The sequence below is a fragment of the Pinus tabuliformis genome, chromosome Q, assembly GCF_031772625.1.
Source record: "Pinus tabuliformis cultivar Carrire ecotype Pingquan chromosome Q, CPIR1, whole genome shotgun sequence".
Taxonomy (NCBI): domain Eukaryota; kingdom Viridiplantae; phylum Streptophyta; class Pinopsida; order Pinales; family Pinaceae; genus Pinus; species Pinus tabuliformis.
In genome coordinates this window covers 364,204,050-364,224,833 of record NC_142296.1, presented here as the reverse complement: position 1 = coordinate 364,224,833, position 20,784 = coordinate 364,204,050, and the positions used below count along the sequence as shown (strand labels likewise).

Below are 20,784 nucleotides of genomic sequence, written 5' to 3'. Positions count from 1 at the left end.
ACACTGAGTACTTCTGGCCAAAGTAACAAAATTTGATAGTGTGATTCCATCTCTTACAGTAGCACTGCCCTTCTCACTACAAAGAGTGCCAAGATGAAATTTTCTCATACATAATCTGACATAGAACTTGAATTCACTCTAGAAAAGCAGCACTTGTCCCTGCACAAGTTACAAATACTTGTACATGTCCTTTACTTTTATCATCATTCAGTTGATCACAAATGTCAATGGCAGTATTAGATAACCATCTCTATGCATTCTGTGTTTGCAAGTAACAAGAAGCTTACGGAAGCCAAATCACACAATCATAGTGGTAGTGAATAAGTCAATCTGAAGATACCATCTCAATTGCCTGTAAAGCATCAGTTGCATGCATTCTCCTGCCAACCAGCAACTTCCTCCAAGACGAGCCCCATAAAAGGAAATTTACACCACACAATAGTTAACAGCATGAATCAAAATGCCAGTTTTATATCCAGTATATCAAATGATAAACAAAGCTGGTTGCATCGATGCAATTTGGCAAGAACCATGTCGAAGGCACACTTTCTTCTAAATTTAGAAGTCATCTAGGAACTTCTGCCAAGACATAAAAAATGAATTCAAAATTACAAAGAACGGAATAGAATACAACAAATGGTGGATAATTACTTGCGAATATTTGACGACCACTACATAATATGTCAAACACTTATCTCAGTGTTGCAAGGTTGTTCTCCAGGCTTTTCTCTATTGCTATTCTTCCTGCCCCAAAACAATAGCTTTGAGCAGCTTGCTTTGTCAACCCTTGGGCTCACCGCCTCTTTCTGTTCAAGAGAGGAATCAAGGACACCTTCCAAAGAGGGAACTGAATCTGCTGCAGAGGCATCATGTACAGGCGGCTGTGTTTGCTGAGAAGAACTTTCTGTTTCCTGTCTCACTTCAAGTGAGGAGCCAGGTTCATTGTTGCATGCACACAGAGGCAGACTAACAGATGGGAATGGACTGCAAGAGACAGTGCAAAATGATTCTGAAGATACAGGAGAGACTCTAGGATTTCTCCGAAACTCTGATTTACACATTGAACTACATGGTGAATCTGGATCACAAGTGTCTGATGCACATGGAGTGCATAATCCAAGTGCGATATTCAACTTCAACTCTTTCGAGAGAGATCCGGGTATTTTTACAAATGATACAATACCCTGACGGCAAAGAGGGCAAGATATGGACCCAGGAGGGCCTACATTGGTGGAAGTAACATTATTTGTCGAGCAGAGATACAATGCACATCGTGTGCAAAGTTCATGACCACAACCTGTACAATAGGCATGCACCAGGATAGAATCAGCACTAAGTTCATCTCTGTAGGGAACAATCAAGTCTTGTTTTCTTCAATCTATCTCCTGCCATTCTTACTAAAGCAAGCATATCTGAATATGTTGAGCACATGCAGACAAGTTCTCATCAAAGAATACCCAATACAAAAAGCAATCTTGTCAACATAAATTATGAGCTTCAGATACGTGGCAGATAAAGTTAAATGGCAAGCATACCATGTATGGCAATAGAAATAAAAAGTTAATCCAAATGGCAAGCACACCATGTGTGGCAATATAAGTAAATAGTTTTAAAAATCCAAGGTGCCAAAAAGGGTAGAAAAATTGAACCATAGTTTTGTCCCTTTTTTGACCTTGGAACGCAGCCAACCATTGGACAATCAGATCCACTAGATGCTCCTGAACAATGGTTTTTAAAGCCCTTTTCTAATAGAAAATAGTCTCTGTTTTATCATTTAATCAACTTTAGAATTTGTATATTTTCAGTGTTCATAATTTCTAAAGAAACATCCTTTTTTCAACAGATACACTCCAACAATTTCTGAGAGAAAATCATTATATATTTTATGATGCATGCATATATAGATAGATATACACAAATATAAGCACAGTGGCCAAGCTCAAGTGGTTGAGTGCTTTGAGCTTTGTGCAGGAGGTTTCAAGGTCAATCCCTCAGACTGCCTGCCTCTGTTGCATGCCTCACTTGATGTCCCTACAAAGTCAGGTACCATAATTAGCACCAACAGGTTGACACTGGGTACCATCCATGAAACGCAGGGAGCAGCAAAGGATTTCCCCATGAGGCTTTCCTTGGAAAAAAGATAGATATACACACACATGTTCTACTTGATTCAAACATGTTTTTCTGTTCTATTTGTGTGTATATAGATAGATATACACAAATACAAGCACAATGGCCAAGCTCAAGTGGTTGAGTGCTTTGAGCTTTGTGCAGGTCTCAAGGTCAATCCCTCAGACTGCCTGCCTCTGTTGCATGCCTCACTTGATGTCCCTACAAAGTCAGGTACCATAATTAGCACCAACAGGTTGACACTGGGTACCATCCATGAAACGCAGGGACAGGTTGACACTGGGTACCATCCATGAAACGCAGGAAGCAGCGAAGGATTTCCCCATGAGGCTTTCCTTGGAGAAAAGATAGATATACACACACATGTTCTACTTGATTCAAACATGTTTTTCTGCCTCCAAAATGGACAAAATGTCAATAATCACCTAGGAGTGATTCCCATAAAAGATACCATGCATAAACTACCTGGTAGCTCAACCCCTAAAAGCTGGTTTATGTAACAAAATCACAAAACCATATTTTAGCTCCAACAACTATGATTCTTAATTTCTTTTGTTGAAGCAGTAACAAAAGGAGAAAATGAATAAACCCTAAGTAGGTTTATTAACTAGAGGGTTAAATTTAACCTTAAATATCCATCCAATATTAGAATATATTTGAGAAAGATAATTAATATACTTACATATCAAGACTATATATGGTGAAAAATCATAATCCACCTACCAGCCCATTCATCTAATCAGCAGCTGTGTCATTTCTTATACTGTAAGATTTTGAAAAATGCATCCATCTTGCCATTTGAACATAACGTCTGTTTTCAAGCAAACACCCTTTTGTGTAATATATAAACTAACATGAATAAAATAATAATCATGAACTAAATAATAATGAAATAATAATCGACTAGTATTAAGATATTATTCATTGTTCTTCTTGCTAGTTCAAAATTTGTATTAACAAAAGAAAAGGGCATAAAAATCCATCGAACACGAGTTTCCATATATTCAAAGATGAGTTTCCATGTATTCAAAAAGGGACCCAGAGAGAGCATGACAACATCAAAAATGGAATTAGAGTTCCAACAAACAATATCTCAAATAATCAAAAGAACTATAGAGATTTTTTCTGTATTCAGGCTTCTGTGATCACAATAAGCAAAGTCTTTTGGTAGAAATCACATAAGAGAAATTTTTGGCAGACGCGTTTCGAACCAACAAGTGTGGTTCATCATCAGGACCAGATGAAGAGGCAGACCATGGCAAAGGCTTAAATAGAGTGCAATGTAGAGACATAATTTTCCTTTGAGATGATGACCAGAGCAGTATAAAGCAATCTATCCATTTTCCTTTGAACAGCTTTGGACTTCACTGCTCAATATGCAGCCATGAAAAACCAATGAATGTCAGGGGAACCTTGCTGAAGCTCCTAATCAAGATTATTTCCCTGGTGAAGCCAAGCTGAAACTTCTCTAAATGAACTTCTAAATGAACTTTTGTGCTGAAGTCGAGGGTTTGATCTTCAACGTCAAAATATTCGATGTAATCTTTTTATTCAAGGCTTCAGCCTTCTTCTCCAGAAGGATCTCCATGATACATTTTGTTCAGATTTGAGGTCTCTCTTTCTATTTCCTTGATCTATTAGACTGGGCTTTTGCTTATGCAGAGAATTGTTCTTAGTACTTAAGAACACTAATTACCACAGGAGCTAGCCGAATTCCTATCTCCTGGGTGTTGTTCTACACAAGTGCAGTTTTTCCTCCTTAGAAGTGTTCTGATCTGGCCATTTGAGGAGTTTCAAGGTTTACCTCCAACACGCATCAACATAGAGTCTACTCTAGCTTTTTTGAAAAGGCTTCACAAAACTTGCATCTAAAATCTGTGTTTTTGTCATCTAGAGGTTGCTCTTAATGTGTACCATCATCATATCATGGACTTATTCTATCCAGGACACGTTTTCTCAGATCCACTTCAATACAAATCATGGCAAAGAGCTTTATACCAAAACAAATGAATTTTCCCAGAGTTATCAATTCCCTCCAAGACCCGCTCAATTCTTAAGATGAACTGGCCAATTTGGAGGTCTAACCTAAATAGGGGTTGTATAGACTGACATATAGAGCGAATGGGTCAATGGCTGAAAAATCAAGGTTTCAGGAAAAGACTCGCTCTCTCCCAAAACCATTGACCTTCAAATTAAGCTCTGTCCAATAAGCTTTTGAAGTAAACATTGAAAAAACCATTAACAGAGAAGTTACCACAAAATTGTCAGCACCATTCTGAGTGAGACAGGCCATAGGCACATAACAACTAGACCATAAGCCAGTGAAGTAGCAGATTGGAACTCTTCCCGCAAAATCTTCACAGTTTTCTCCAGATAGATCAGGATAACTCTGGGCTATTGGTGTGCCTTGCTCCTTTTCAACAATGAATCTGCTCAGAGTATGAGACAGGTATTGGATGACACATGTAGAGCCCTTCAACCCATCTTTGAATATGGGTGGAGGCAGGCAGGGAGGAGAATAACCAGGAAACAGACTGTTATTTGTTGCAGTGGCTGTTCTTTTTCATCATCCTCTAAAATGGAATCCTTTGCTCAGGCTCAGCGGCACCCTTTTTCAAAAGGTCACAGAGAGCAAGCCCTCTGAGGGTTCGAGTAAAACTCCATGTGCAAAATTCTACCAGCACTGGAATCCATTTTGGAGGAAGAACAAAACTTCTGAGATGACAAAGAGACATTATTCGTCTTTTTTCAAGCCATGTTATCATATTAGGAGCCTTCCCAAATTGCAAAGCGTTTCTTAATTCCTGACTTTGGGAATCAATCCAGACAAAACCTTCACAGATATTGAAATCCTCATCAACAATAAATTGGAACCAAGTTCGTTGGTCTCCAATGGAAAAACAGGTTATCCTGGTTTCAAACACCTATAGGATGTCAAATCTTGATTCAAATATTTGGCTTAAGATACTTAAACAAGGACAATCCATCTTCTTCCTGAAGATTAGAGAGGATAAGAAAATGTTATCAAAAGTTAAAACAAATGCCCTGGACCATTTCATCTAAAAGTTTACCTGCCATCTTATTTGGCCACTTCAGTAGCCACGTTTGACCATAGACGCAAATCACAAATTTTTGGAGAAAGAAACAACAAAATCAGAAATAAGAGTACAAAAGAGGTCAACCCATCAAAAGGAATACATCACTATGCAATAGGAGAGAAGAAGAGAGCAACTACTCTGCATCACAAGTAAAAGAGAAGCTATCTCTGTCATTCCAGTGCTCCAATGAGGTACTAATTCAAAGTCAAATAATGTCTTTGGGGACACTGTCTGGACCATGCTTAGTAATCGCATGGAAGATTGGGTGCTCCATAGAGGAGCTCTTCTAACATACAAAGCATCTGGGTGCTCCATATATCAAGTAATGGGCATCTGGTTGCTCGATCTGGGCTAAAAGGAGACTACTGGAGTGGGTATGTCTCAATGACCTTGTGGAATTGTATTGTTCCCCGACAAAAATGGAGAGTGGCATTGTCTTGCTACCAAGCACAGATCAATCTTAACCTTGAATCTAATAAGCATCAAGAGGGATCAAAAGAAATTGAGACATAATTCTATCAATGCTCAAGTGATCTGAGATCTATGCTGGTTTATTTTATTATGGATTTTTGTAATATTATGGTCCCTTGTCTTTTTTGTTTTTTTATTATTATGATCAGGTAGTTTTTCATTTTTCATTTTTGGGGATTCCAACAAAAAAAAATCATTTTAGTTGATTAATGTTACAAATGTAGAACATCTATCTTGGCAGTAGATGCACCTCACTACTCTCTATGAAATCATGCTACCTTTAACATCCATTGCTAGAGTTTACACAAGGTGTTTGTCATCTCCCATTTCTAACAGAGTCCCATATGGTCTATCATCTATCAGTGATCCCCTCTTGAAGATAGAGAACCAAACACCTCTAATCCTAGTAGCAAAGAAAGGTAACATAGGACCTGTTACCCCCGCATGTAAGTAGGGGTACATATATACCAGTGCAACATTTTTCATCACCATTGTAAGCCCAAGGTCACAAGTCAAAAGTGATGTAAAAATGATGTAAGGCCTTGTATTAAGCATCCTAGACCTGTGTCTTTATCATTGAGTTTGTATTGTTGTCTTGGTCAGACCATGGCTCGTCCCTTGAAGTTTCACTCCAGGTTACTCTCGTACTGTATGAGATTGGAAAGCCTTAGGTGAACTTGCTTGAGGACTCATGGTTTTATGGGAGCCTGCATTTGTAGGGGCGATCACTGAAGTATGGGGCGATCACTGAAGTATGGGCCAATCCAACCTACGTCAAAATGCACCAGTCATTCCACATGATTATGGTCTAGAGTTTCTGTAGGTGGCATTGTCTTTGGTGCAATATTCTTCAAACAGCTTTCAAAGGATAGCAGTATCACTTGACAACATTTCACATTTTTCGAGGCAACTCACAGTTCCCAATGCAAAGTGGTCCCTGTGGTAAAAAAGTCAACTTAGACTCAAAATGTGTAATTTGAAGAGAGAAATCCATGCCACATTAAATTTTTCCAATCAGAGATGGCAGTGGCTAGTTACAGACTACAATTTGGTCAAACATGGTCAATAGGTCAAAATTAGTTTCCATGTGACAAAACAGAGGCGGATTTGGGTTGTTTGTGATACGAATTACATCAAAAGTGGTCTACTCAATGAGAGGAACAAAACCCATGTTTCAAATTTTGCATATCCTCAAGGGCATTAGAAATATCCACTTGGGTGTGATAATGTACCAAGACAGGTTTCCAAGAGGCTTAACAATGGAAAATCTTCACAAAATTGGTCTACAAAATGAGGGACAAAACCCATCTCTCAATGCCTCCAATTTCCGAAGGGAATTAGAACTCCAACAGAAGGCATGATAACGTGACAGACAGGTGATGATGTGGCCACACTAGGCAAGATATGAAGATTGCAGGGGATATCCAGTTCAGATCCAGGCTGGTTTTAGCATCCCCAAGGGCCAAACTTGTCAGAAAGTCAAGGGTGTTGGAGATCCAGCTTCCTTGTGGCTAAGTCAAAGCACTAGAGGGAAAATCAAGTGAAAAATAGCCATTGGTGAACTCAACTAGCCATTAGAGGGTTGGAGACCTAGTGGACCAATTAGTTGAGCAATGGACCAAGAAAGTAGCCATTAGAAGATGAATTTCTCCTCCCAAGGGACCAATCAAATTTTTCAAGGATGACCAAGTGGAATGTTAAGCTACTATTATTTACTATTTTGACTATTGACCATCATGGACCATGAGCAAAGGGAATCTTGAGCTAAACTGTGGATTAAAAACTATATTGTAGTATTTTATGGAAAATTTACTATGTCTCCAACTTGTAGATGACTAGTAAATCACTATTTTGAGGGGTCAAAACTAGCCGCGAGCTAGTCATTATCTGGTCGTTGTAAATTGTTCTATAAAAGGCTAGCCTCCCCTCATCTGTAATATTGTTGTCAATCGAGACAAATGATATCATAATAAAGAGCTCACTTTTTGCAAACCCTTGTGTAAATTTTGTTTATGCATTATGTGGAGTGAATATCCTTTTCATTATTTTTCTTGATATATGTTCTAGGGTTTTTATTTTAACTATTCCTAGTGAGGAATAAAATTACGCTAAGGTTAACAATTCTTGCCATTGAGGGGTTATCTAGTCACATGGAAAGGGCCAACTAGGAGGCAATCCCACTTGAGTTCTTTTATTTTGTAGGTGAGTCAATCCAAGCAACTAGACCATCTCTAAAGGGGAGCTATGATTTGTGCAAGGTATCATGTTCATCACACACAAGAGTTGAAGGTTGGAGATGCCACTTTGAGAGAGGTTGCTTCTAAGCGAATTCATATGTGACCAAGATAGTTAAGTCAATAGTGGAGGCGATTTTTATCTAAGACCAAAACCACCAAGGAAAATTTTTAAGGCTGGAAATCTATTTTAAAGGTTAGAAACATTGATGAATCTCACTAGTCCATAATATGCAATATGTAAAATGTTTGGCAATATTTTTGTAAAAATATTCAAATTTCTAACAATTTTATACAATCTCTATATAAAATTTGGGCGATTGTTAAGGTAAAACAATTTTATACTAGGAGAGAAGGGTGATAGAGGTTGACCTGTCGACTACCCTTACAATGAGCAACATGGAGAAAGCAGAATTGGTTGATTTTGAACTGGATACAAGCGATCATGAACATATATGGGCAGTTTAAGGGCCTTATTTAACCATTCAAGATGAGGGAAGCCAGATCGCAGCTAGCTAGAATGGATTTCCCTTGGAAAATTTCACAGGAAAGATTTGGACGCATGGATGAATGGGCATACCAGCATTGGCACTAACTCAGTCAAAAGGCAGGGAACGGAAAGAATTTTCTAGCAACTCAAAGAATCAAGAGTTACTAGGCTTACTCTGGGGCTCTTTTGACTTAACAACCTCGCTGCTCACAGCACTTTTCTAGGAAAAACCTATCCCAAAATCAACGACAGAGCTCGCTAAAGGTTTCAACACCAGTGAAGGGATCCTCTTAGTTGAATCTGTGTCCAAAGAGGCAATCACATAAGCCTGCTCCTCACAATTCTTGGCTAGTGATTTTGTGAGAGACATTCTCTGATTTGAAGGAGGGGAAGAGTAGAGTGGTGCAAAAGGTGGAGTTAGGGTTTCAGGAAGGGCGGTCTCAGTCGGCACTGATGGAAGCCAAAGTACCCAAAAGTAGCAGGATAAGGGGCAAGGGTTGCAAAAGGAAAAAGAGGCCAGTGTGTGAAGGCGACAAAGAGTGCAAACTTGGCTTTAGTCCTGGGAAAGGACGTCGCATTGCAAGAAACGCAAAAGATGACAGAGTTGTCTTTGGTAGGCCAGCCTAGAGGAAGGATTTTTAAGGAAATGACAGTAAAAGCATGGGTTGAGAAGGATGTCTCCCCCTTGGTGGAGAAACCTCCAAAAGTCAACCATGTTATCCAAAAGTTGGATCCAGCTTATGTTCCAAAAGGCAGAGGACATGAGGAAAGTCGCTCAAAAGGCATGGCATATTTGCTCTACACCAATTGTCTTTAAGTTTTGGTCTCCCTTGTTTAATGCAAAGCAAGAAAGGTTGGATCTCACCCCAATTTGGGTTCGACTTCCAGGGCTAACTCCGAATTATTGGAATGACTTAACGTTCCAGGACATTGGGAACTCACTGGCAACATACTTGGATATGATGAATCTTATCTTCAAACGGGGGAAAAAAGGCTAGCTTGAGTCTCAGTAAACTTGGATCTAAGGAAGGGACTGTTGGCAAAGATGAAAAAGAATTTGGAGAAGAAGAAGCTCAGATCTTGGACTACGAAGGTATCTCGTTCCTGTGTCATCCTGCCATAAGTATGGTCTCTTAGTAAAGGATTGTGAAATGATTTTCAAATGGAAGGTGGAGTGTGTTCCAACTCAACAGCGAGTCACAAAAGGTAGAGGTAGTAGTCAGCCTCTTTCCCCAAGACAACTGAGTGGAATTCAAAAGAGCAGGGCGCACAAACTCCTAGCAGCAGAAGAGGTGAAGGGACAGGTGGTTGAAAGGGGATTTACAGCAGAGCCAAGGCCAGTTGAGCAAATAGATCCATCCTTCCATTCGATCGAGATCCCCTAAGGCATAAAGGAAGGGAACAAAATCAGCTTGTTGATCACCTGTCAAAGGAAGGCTTAAGGCTAGAAGAGGTGTTCTGGGAGCTCACGGAGTAGCAACAAGACAATATTTTTTATTTCTACCACCATCCTTACTGGAACCCAGTTAACTAGTTAAAGAAAGCTCCAAACAGCAGTGCTCTTATTTTTTCCTTTTCGACAATTTTAGTTATATGTCTCTAGCGTCTCCAGCATGTACTGTGATAGAAACTCGCTCTCTAAATATGTGACAGAGACTCTTATTTTTGTGTTTATATCAGCCCTTAATTGGGAAGTTTTGAACAGAAATTATCAAGTCAAGAGCCGCAGCTCTTCCTTTCAGGAATCAGAACACATGTTTCAGTGTGTATGCAAAGTGTAATTTTTACTCATTTTAATGAATTAAAGTTACGGTTATTTTTCCTAATGGAACAAAAAAAGCAAATTTATACTATAAAATTTGGGTGAATAATTTTTAGAAAAAAAATGAAAATTAGTGAATTTTTGTTGGAAAAAGCATGGAAAATTAGCCCACTAGCCAATATTAGCCCCTAAAATTTCCCCTGAAACCCACTCCCTTGAGTTCAACCAGCTATATCAACTTAAGAGGGTGTTGACTTCACACTCTGACAAGGGTGAGGTATTTAAAGGCTGGAAGTATATCCAACAACCATTTTCTATTCAAAATGCCAAAAACTTTTAATTTTCTATAATTAGTTTAGGTTATTTACCTTGCTAATTTTTCATTATTTATCATTCTAGCAAGCAGTTCTTGGGGAAAACTTGAACATATTGTTAGATCTAACCAAACATAGGTACAAGTTCCATTTCAAGGTTATTTGATTCTTGCGTCTAGCTTTTTGGCCTTGCAGATATGAAGATTAACTTGTTGTACCAAACAGAATTTGCAATTTCAGAAAGGTTTTCAGCCATTCAAGTAAGTAAATCCCTCATCAAACCTCTTTCCACTAATATATAATGCCTAAAATTTATATTGTCTAGAATTTAAGAGTATTTTTTGCACAATTTCAACCACTTTTAAAGCCTTAATTTAAATCTAGAAATTTATGGGTGAATTTTCCAAGAGGGTTTCACCTAAAAATATGAAAAGTGATTTCGAGCTTGCTGGAAATCCATTTTTTCAATCAATTTAGGATGAGGGAAGGCCCCAAAAGATTCAATATTAATCCTCATACCATTCCCACGCCTATACTAACAACCTGAAAGTACTAAGGCACTTGTAGGTGGCTGTTATAGGCAAATCATATTGCTGTCCTTGCGTTTTTTGGTAGATTTTACAGTCTGCTACTTTGGACAGCACGCTGTTTTAGCTTGTAACTTTCCAATCAGTAGCTCAGATCATAAAATAATCACATATCTGGTTAGGATTTTTCCTATAGACCAAAATTCATAGGTCACACAATATATCTTTGATGTTTTGGTGCTACTAAATATGTTTGTACTTGTAGAAAATCCACGAAATTCTGATCTGCTAATATAACCAATTTGAAAACAATTTTGTTTTCACATAGACACAGAATTTCTCTACTAAACTTTGCAGCAGAATAGGAACAGAAATAAAAGCACAATTCACACAATAGAACAACACAATTTCTCTAGGGAACCCAACTGGGAAAACCCTCGCTTGCTTGAGAATATTATTGAAGAAGAATAAGCTACAGATCTCTTACAAATAACCTTGCTTCAATAGAGAATACAAACTGATCTTTCAGCCTTGAACTAGGCTTGAAACAACCCTACAAGAATGCTGATCTGCTTCCCTCAACCAGACCACACTAAGGCCCGAAATCCTTGTGCATTCCTTAGGAAATAGGCCCCTATTTCCTGGTGCATTCAACCTCCTAAAAAATAGGAATTTCCTTCTATTTTTGTGCACACTTCCCAAGCAAAATTCTCCTCCAATAATTCGCACAAGGAAAACTTCTTGGCTCGTTCCTCCTACAAGCTCACAAACTCGTGCTCAAGAATGATGGCAAATTGTGCCTTCGATCTCCTTATAAGCACTTCGAATAGGCTATTGCTAGTAAGTTCTATGTTTGGAAAGTCGAACTGGCCATTTCCTAGTTAACAATAGTTAACACTTGTTAACTAGTCCTTCCTAAAGTTTAGGAGGCTCCATCAATTCTTTCAGTTCCCAAACCAACTCAAGCTAGAATACAAATAACTTGGTCTTCCACAAACTCGCGCTAGTCAAACTATTTCTTGAACTCGTCCACATCATTGGAACTCGTACATGACTAAGGAGAACTCAAAAACAATTCCTTGAATTAAGGCACAAATCAAGGAATCCATTCCTTCACTACTTGTCAACACTCCCTCTTAGCGAGGAAGGAATTTTGTACAACTCCCAACTTATCTTTGTGATGAACAAATCTGCTTCTTGCAAATGCCTTGGTCAAGATGTTTGTTGTCTGCTACCCTATTGGAATGTACAGTAGCTTCACTATCCCCTTCTACCCGCAATCTCTAAGATGGTGATACCAGATTTCAATATGCTTTGAGTGATCATGAAACAATGGGTTCTTGGAGAGCTTAATGCAACTCTGATTATCACAATGTATCACGGTAGGCTCCATTCTCTGTCTAAAAAGTCCCACAAGCAACTTCCTCATCTAAATAGCCTCGCAAGCTGCCTAACTAGCAGCCATGTACTCGGCCTCTGCTGCACTAAGTGCAACTGATCTATGCTTCTTGTTGTACCAAGAAACAATTGTTGACCCAATGCTAAAGATGCCACCTAAAGTACTCTTCTTGTCTGTGGAGCTCCCTGCCCAATCTGCATCTTTGAAGCACTCAAACCGCACTCCATCAACCTATTTGTACCACAATCCATAGTATGTTGTGCCTCTGAGATATCTCAACACATGCTTTGCAGCAACCCAATGCACTGACTCAGTTGGTTGACTGCAAAACAAATATCAAGTCGTGTGTTGACCAAGTACATCAACGACCCAATGAGTTGCATGTATACTATAGATCCACTCGCTCTCCTCTACTAGCATCCACCTTCCTCCAATTTGTGACTAGAGGCGTGGCCATGGGCCTGCAATCCTGCATATGAAATCTCCAGAGAATCTCTGCAATGTACTTGCCCTGTCCCACAAAGATCTCACCATCACCCTGCCAAACCTCCAAGCCAAGGAAATAGTGCATAAGCCCCATATCCTTCATCTCAAACTCCCTTGCAAGGTCCTCCTTGCAATCCTAGATCAAGCTCTCATCTCCAGTCAGTATAAGGTCGTCAACATAGAGAACTAGAATGAGTGGAAGCCCTCCAACCATGATGTAGTATAGGTTGGCATCCGCCTCACTCTTAGTGAAGCCCAATCCTCGAAGGTAGTTGTCAATCCAAGTGTACCATGCTCTCGGAGCCTGCTTGAGCCCATAAAGAGCTCTCTTCAGCCTGCACACATGTGTCTTTGTTGAACTGCTCAAACCCCTCTAGCTACTCCATATAGATCTCCTCCTCAACAACTCCATTGAGGAAGGTTGTCTTCACATCCATCTAGTGGATCTTCCACCCCATCTTTCCTGCAAGTGTTAGAATAGCCTTGATGGATGAATATCGTGCTACTGGGGAAAAAGTCTCCTCATAGTCTATACCCTCAATCTGTGAGAAGCCCTTGGCCACAAACCTGGCCTTGTCCTTCTCCACACTCCCATCTACTCCATGCTTCACCTTGTACACCCATCTTGATCCAACAAATGATTTCCCTTTAGGTCGTGGAACAATCTCCCAGAGATCATTCTTCATGATAGAGGAATATTCCTCCACCATGGTGTCCTGCCAAACCTGCTGAGAAGTTGCCTCCTTGCTTAATGTCCACCAACTCGATCAACAGTGCCAAATAACTTGCATACCTTTGTGGCTATTTACTCTGCCTAAACATGGTGCTAGGAACCTCGACCTGCTCATGAGCCTCCTAAATCAATCTCTCAGCCCAGTTGGCCTTATTCCTCCCTGTGGTGGGTGGTTCTGGCTGATCTGTCTTCTCTTGGCCTGAACTCTCCTCCTCATCTTGCTTCAAATCTTGTTGTGTTGCCCTCTTGCCACTTGGTTGTCGCTAGGTATGTGGCTGACTCTTAGGTGTTGGTTGTGACTCCCGTTTGGGAGCGAGTAGCTCCTCCTCAAGTACTACAATCTGCTCACGCTCTAAGGAAACTCTCAGAGCTTAATCCTCTTGGAATCTCACATCTTGCCTTAGGATTGTCTTCCTGAGACCTAGAAGATACACCCTGTATACCTGATTTGTCTCACTATATCCCACGAAAATTATCTTTTCTATTGTGGGATCCAACTTCTTGTTGCTATCCTTGGACACATGATAGTCGACCTTTGTGCCAAATATTTGGAAGTGTGAAACATTAGGCTTCTTGCCTGTGAAAGTCTCCTCTAGTGTAACCCATCCAAGCACCCTGTGTGGACTCCCTTTTAGCAAAAATACTACAGCGTTGCATGCTTCTGCCCACAAGAACCTAGGCAGCTCCTAATCATGCAACATAGCCTTGGCCACTCCAATAATACTCCTATTCTTCCTCTCAGCCACTCAATTTTGCTAAGGGTTATGGGGTGCTATCAAATCTCTCATAATACCTTCATTTGCACAAAACTCCTTTAAGGCATTAGAGATATATTTTCCACCATTGTCACTTCTCACTAGCTTGATTTGCTTCTTGGTCTGCTTCTCTACCAAGGCCTTAAACTCCATGAACCTCTAAGACGTCATCTTTCTTTTTCATGAAATAAATCTAAGTTTTCTGAGAAAAATCATCAATGGAAGTAACATAATATTTGTGTCTCATCAATCATGGAGAACAAAAGGGCCCACACACATTTAAAAGCACCAGCTCCAAAATCCCTTTGGCTCTGCCAATCCTGACCGTGGAAAGAAGACTTGGCATACTTGCCAAGCGTGCATCCCTTGCACACTCCACTCTTGTCAAGACCTCCTGCTGATAATCCTATGGCAATCTGCTGAAGAATCTTCAACACATCATGATGCAAGTGTCCCATGTGCCTGTGCCAAAGTTCACCAACATCTACACATCCTGCGTTGCTGCTCAATGTTGCATCTGTCTCTACATGCAACTTGTAGAGATTCTTCACCCTCACACCTATTTGCATCACTACTTCTGAAGCTAGATGCTTGAGGTAATCCTTACCTCCGCTGAAGAGGACATCATATCCTTTATCCTCAAGAACAGTTATTGAAACCAGGTTCTTCTTCAGCCCTGGAACATGGAGAACATCTTTGAGATGAAGAATATTACCTGACTCCCTCTCAAAGTTGATAGTACCAACTCCCTTGGTAGCAAGCTCGATATTCACCTACATATCCTTCTCATCCAGTTGGCTGAAATACTCCCTATTCCCAATGATATGGAAAGAGGCTCCTTAATCAATATACCACATATTGCTCCCCACTAAGCTTTCCATGTGAGCTATTAATGAGAAATCCTTCTCAAACTAAGAGGCAAACTCATCTACCTCAGCTAATGCAGCTACATGCTCCTTATTCAACCCCTTCTTCCGTCTAGGACACTTAGAGGCATAGTGTCCAAAAACATGGCAATGGAAGCATTTGTTCTTACTTAGATCAGTCTTCTTCTTGTCACCCTTTTGACTATTCTCACTCTTCACCTTGCCTTTATTGCCCTTGACTTTACTTGCAATAGCAAGATTCTCCTCCTCCTTCTCAACCTTGGAACCCTTGCCATTATTGCTAGAAGTCTCAACTAGTTTGAGCCTTAGCTCCTCCTTAGTGAAGTCACTCCATAGGCGTTCCCAATCTGACAATTTCTCTCATCTAGTAATACATTGAACAAATGTAGGCCAATCTTTAGTAAACCCATTCAGAGCCACACGCACTAGCTCTGTGTCCATGGGCTTTTCACCAACAATGGCTAGCTCATCACGGGCTTCCTGAATTCTGGTGAGATAGGCAGTTACACTCTCATCCTTTTGCATCTTGATTATCCTCATCTTCTCTTTGAGGACCATCTTCCGATTCTCGGAAGAATTTTGGTAGAGCTAGACTAAGGCATCCCACACTTCCTTAGTTGTATCTTTAGATGCAACATGTGGAACTACATGATCCCGAAGTCCATCCAGGATCATCCTCTTGGTCTTGACTCTTGGCCATCTGCCTTTGGAAAAGCTTAAACTCGTCCAGGAAGAACAATATTCGGACCTTCCAAACACCGAAATTTGAGGTACCATCCAATCTATCTTGTTCTCTCAATCCTACTCCTATGTGAGTTGTCATCTTTCAAACTTGAAGGCTATGTGTTGGTCAATTCTTGTTCACAACTCTGATACCATGTAGAAAATCCAAGAAATTCGAATTTGCTAATATGAACAATCTGAAAAAAAAAAAAAATTGTTTTCACAAAGACACAAAATTTCTCTACTAAACTTTGCAGTGCAATAAGAACAAAAATGAAAGCACAATAAAACACAATTTTTCTAGGGAACCCAACTGGGAAAACCCTCGCTTGCTTGAGAATATTATTAAAAAAGAATAAGCTACATATCTCTTACAAATAACCTTGCTTCAATAGAGAATACAAATTGATCTCTCAGTCTTGAACTAGGCTTGAAACAACCTTGCAAGAATGTTGATCTGCATCCCTCAACCAGCCCACCCTAAGGCCCGAAATCCTTGCGCATTCCTTAGGAAACAAGCCCATATTTCCTGGCGCATTCAATCTCCTAAAAAATAGGAATTTCCTCCTATTTTTGCATGCACCTCCCAAGGGAAATTCTCCTCCAATAATTCGCACAAGGAAAATTTCTTGGCTCGTTCCTCTCACAAGCTTCACAAGCTCACAAACTCGTGCTCAGGAATGATTATAAATTGTGCCTTCGATCTCTTTATAAGCACTTTGAATATGCTACTGTTAGTAAGTTCTATGCTTGGAAAGTCAAACTGGTGGTTTCCTAGTTAACAATAGTTAACACAACTTCTTAACTAGTCCTTCCTAAAATTTAGGACTTTAACTCCATCAATTCTTTCAGTGCCCAAACCAACTCACACTAGAAGACAAATAACTCAATCTTCCACAAACTCGCACTAGTCAAACTGCTTCTTCAACTCATCCACATCACTGAAACTCGTACATGACTAAGGAGAACTCAGAATCGATTCCTTGAATTAAGGCGCAAATCAAGGAATCCATTCCTTCGCTACTTTTCAACAATGTTGTTTAGGTTTATACTATAACAGTCATTTTACATCTAAACAATTATGAGAAGTGAATGCCTCCACTCAATGTGACTCCATATAAGCCATTGATCCTTTTCAGGGCTAATTGAGGTCATATATGGGGCTCCTCCCTTGGTTGTTTAGGAGGTTGTTGGGCCTAAATAGCAAGGGCTAGGGCCAAGGTGACAGTAAGCCCCTACACTCTATGTCCATTGAAGTTCTTTCAACATGTTCCTAGGATTAGTAACAGGACCCTCCTGAATCTTGATGTAAAGTTGTAAACACGTAAAATCTCCCTAGATCTCATGATGTATGAGACATCTGATAATGAAGAGCTCCTCCATCTCTACCTCCTATAAATGACAATGCTAACATATCCTATCTATTCGTGGGATATAGTGACCCGAATCAACACATAACCAATGAGAACAAACCCTCAACTCCCTATGTGGGATCCTGATACCATGTGACCAATAACATTCAATGTAATATAAACAATGAGAATGCTCATCAACTATAAAAAAACTCAAACTATAAGACCCACTTAGGGTCAACTGGCTAAGGGGACTATGGGAAAGGGAGATGCAAGTATTCTACATGAACCATCAATATACAACTCTTTGATCATTCCATTGATCTCTACTTTGAAGGGAGAAGGTGGTTAGGGGTGTCCAAAATGAATAGGCGGATGATGCTTGATCGGGATGTCAATGCCTTTTAGCACCATCTTGTCCCTAGGAAATGCACAGATGCAATCTCCTTTGAGAAACAAAGGGCCAAGGGCCCCATCTTGTATCCAAATCACCTAACATACAAGTCTTGCAAAGGAAAGGAGACAAGTGTGAATATGCTCTCAAGGTGCAAGGGATGGACACCAAACCTAGCTTGGAGAATGCCCTAAGGAATTGTAGCAATGGATTGTATCTTAGATTATGATATATTTGACTCTTAAATCATGCCCAATCAAAAAGTTGGTAAATTGGGTCTCCAAACCTCAAAAATGTGGATACCATTGGGTTTGATATTTCTGTTAAATGGGTGTTTTGTCGCCTAAAGTGTACACCTAAGGCGCAACGCTCAGAGTAGGGGTTGTCACTCCGATCCCTACTCACTCCGTTTAAAATTTAGACTCTCTCCTAGATAAGTCAAGGGGGATAGTCCCTAAAGGTGATGATGAGAGGAAATTTTGTTGGAACAAAAAGTCCTAGGAGACTAGGGGCAAGATCACTACCTCTGTAGACAACTTGAAGCTTTTCATATTTGTGCAAGTGATATAATTTACTTTTGAGCAATTGTTCATTAGGCACTAGTCTCTATTTGATAAACTTGATATTGCCTCATTGATCTCCATTGTTTCATCTTGTTAAGATATACTTTGCTCACTTAATAATCACACTTGCTATCTAGCCCCTACTCTAAGCATCGCGCCTTCGGTGTACACTTTGGGTGACAAAAGGGTGCATTTCAAAGATATGTCCTAGAAACATACATGAAAACAATGGAAACCAAGTATGAAAAGAGATGAGTACCCTTCACTAAGCCAAGATTGGGAAGCAGGCCTCAAGCTGAATCTAGAACTAGTAAAACTAGGACCCCAAGTAATTATATGTTGCGATGATCACCACCTCCCCATTTCAAAAAGTGAAAATTGAAAATAGTGCTTTTAGAAGTATTAAAGATAATAACCTTAGTTTTGCAGAGGTTCACCACTAACCGTCTTCAACCACAAAATTTGGCGAAGGCATCAACTTACCTTTGCAAACCCTATGGGGATGTTAAGAAAACCACATCGTCTACAAACAACAACAATGCAATCAAGATGTGGCATATGGGTCACCTGTCATCCATGCGTTCTCTCTAATGCATTCCTCAAGCTCATTAATGTATCCCAAAGGGAACACCCTTGCTTGAGCCCAATGGTACTCTTGATATAATTAGAAAATCTCATAGTTCTATGAAATTGATCTATCGCAAGCTCATAGAATAAAGATGGAGAGAGGGAACATCCTTGATTGGGCATGATGGTACTCTTGATATAGTTAGCAAATCCCATAGTTGTATGAAATTGATCTATAAAAACCTCGTAGAGTTTCATTATAGCGAGAAGGAGAAACTTAGAAATGCCAATTCCACACAATCTTTGAAACAAAGGGTGTCTCAACACAAAGTTGAAGGCCTTTAGAGAGTTTACAAAACAACGAAAGCCCTTTAAGGATCATTGTCAATCCTCTTTGATAATGGCCCTTCGATAGTTTGGTAGTCACTTCTAAAACCTATGTGGCCTTTGGCTCTAAGTTTAGTTATCTCCAAAAACTCAAAAAGACACATGTCCAAAATCGTAAAATAAAGCTTAGCAAAGATATGCACAATCACAAGTCCTATAATTATTTGGATCAAAACTCTCACCCAATTTAAAAATAGGGTGAATAATATTTTGTGATTGTGAAGGAGGAAAACATAAACAAACTACGCTATTGAAAAGGTAAGCAATATGAAGTGCAAGAGAGAAAATATCATATTTTACGAATTAAACTTGACAATTACATCACTGGAAAGGTAACCAATATGAAGTACAAGGGATTCCATATTATATTTCAGAAAATCAACTTGAAAACCTTCCCTGTCAATTGCTTTGCTAATGCTCAAGGTCTAAGTGGCTCTTTTAATATCTTCAAGGGTAAAAAGGTGGCATTATAAGAAGAAGGGATGGTATTAACACGTCATAGTAGGAAGTGGCATGAGACACAAGATCAACAATAATATTTGATTGGGGGCTTCTTAGGGAGGATACACTAAAAGGTCTTAAGGTAAGTGGAAAGGGCTAAAAGAAGCTCACATCTTCCTGAAGCAAGAAAGCATTGTTTCTTGCATTAAAAGAGACATCAACATCCTTGCTTGAGCCCAATGGTGCTCTTGATATAATTAGAAAATCTCATAGTTGTATGAAACTGATTTATCACAACCTCATAGAGTAAAGATGGATAGAGGGAACATCCTTGCTTGAGCTCAATGGTTAGCAAATCATGTAGTTGTATGAAACCGATCTATAACAACCTCATAAAGTCTCATTATAGCGAGAAGGAGAAACTTAGAAATTCCAATTCCACACAATCTCTTAAACAAAGAGTGTCTCAACACAAAGTTGAAGGCCTTCAAAGAGCCTACAAAACAACAAAAGCCCTTTAAGGATCATTGTCAAGCCTCTTTGATAATGGCCCTTCGATAGTTTGGCAGTCTCTTCTAAAACCTATGTGGCCTTTGGCTCCAAGTCTAGCTCTCTCCAAATACTCAAAAAGACACATGTTCAAAATCGTAGAATAAAGCTTCGCAAAGGTATTGCCCAATCACAAGTCCTATAATTATTTGGATCAAAACTCTCACCCAATTTAAAAATAGGGAGAATAATATTTTGTGATTGTGAAGAAGGGAAACATAAGCAAACTACATTATTGAAAAGGTAATCAATATGAAGTGCAAGAGAGAAAATATCATATTTGACGAATTAAACTTAACAATTACATCATTGGAAAGGTAACCAATATATGATGTACAAGGGATTCCATATTATATTTGAGAAACTCAATTTGAAAACCTTCCCCGTCAAATGTTTTGATAATGTTCAAGGTCTAAGTAGCTCTTTTAATATCTCTAAGGGTAAAAAGGTGGCATTATAAGAACAAGGTATGGTATTAACACATCATAGTAGGAAGTGGCATGAGACACAAGATCAACAATA

General features: G+C 39.5%; 1 protein-coding gene across 3 annotated transcripts in view; it reads right to left on the bottom strand.

The window, feature by feature from the left end:
• Positions 1-451: 451 nt before the first annotated feature.
• Positions 452-20,784, bottom strand: part of LOC149219671 (E3 ubiquitin-protein ligase XBAT33-like) — a 33,214-nt gene continuing 12,881 nt past the window's right edge. For all 3 annotated transcript variants that reach the window (XM_089384444.1, XM_089384443.1, XM_089384445.1), the window contains one exon: positions 452-1,297. In XM_089384444.1, the coding sequence (XP_089240570.1) occupies positions 684-1,297 (614 nt within the window). In that variant the 3' untranslated portion in view covers positions 452-683. The remainder of the gene's footprint in view (positions 1,298-20,784) is intronic.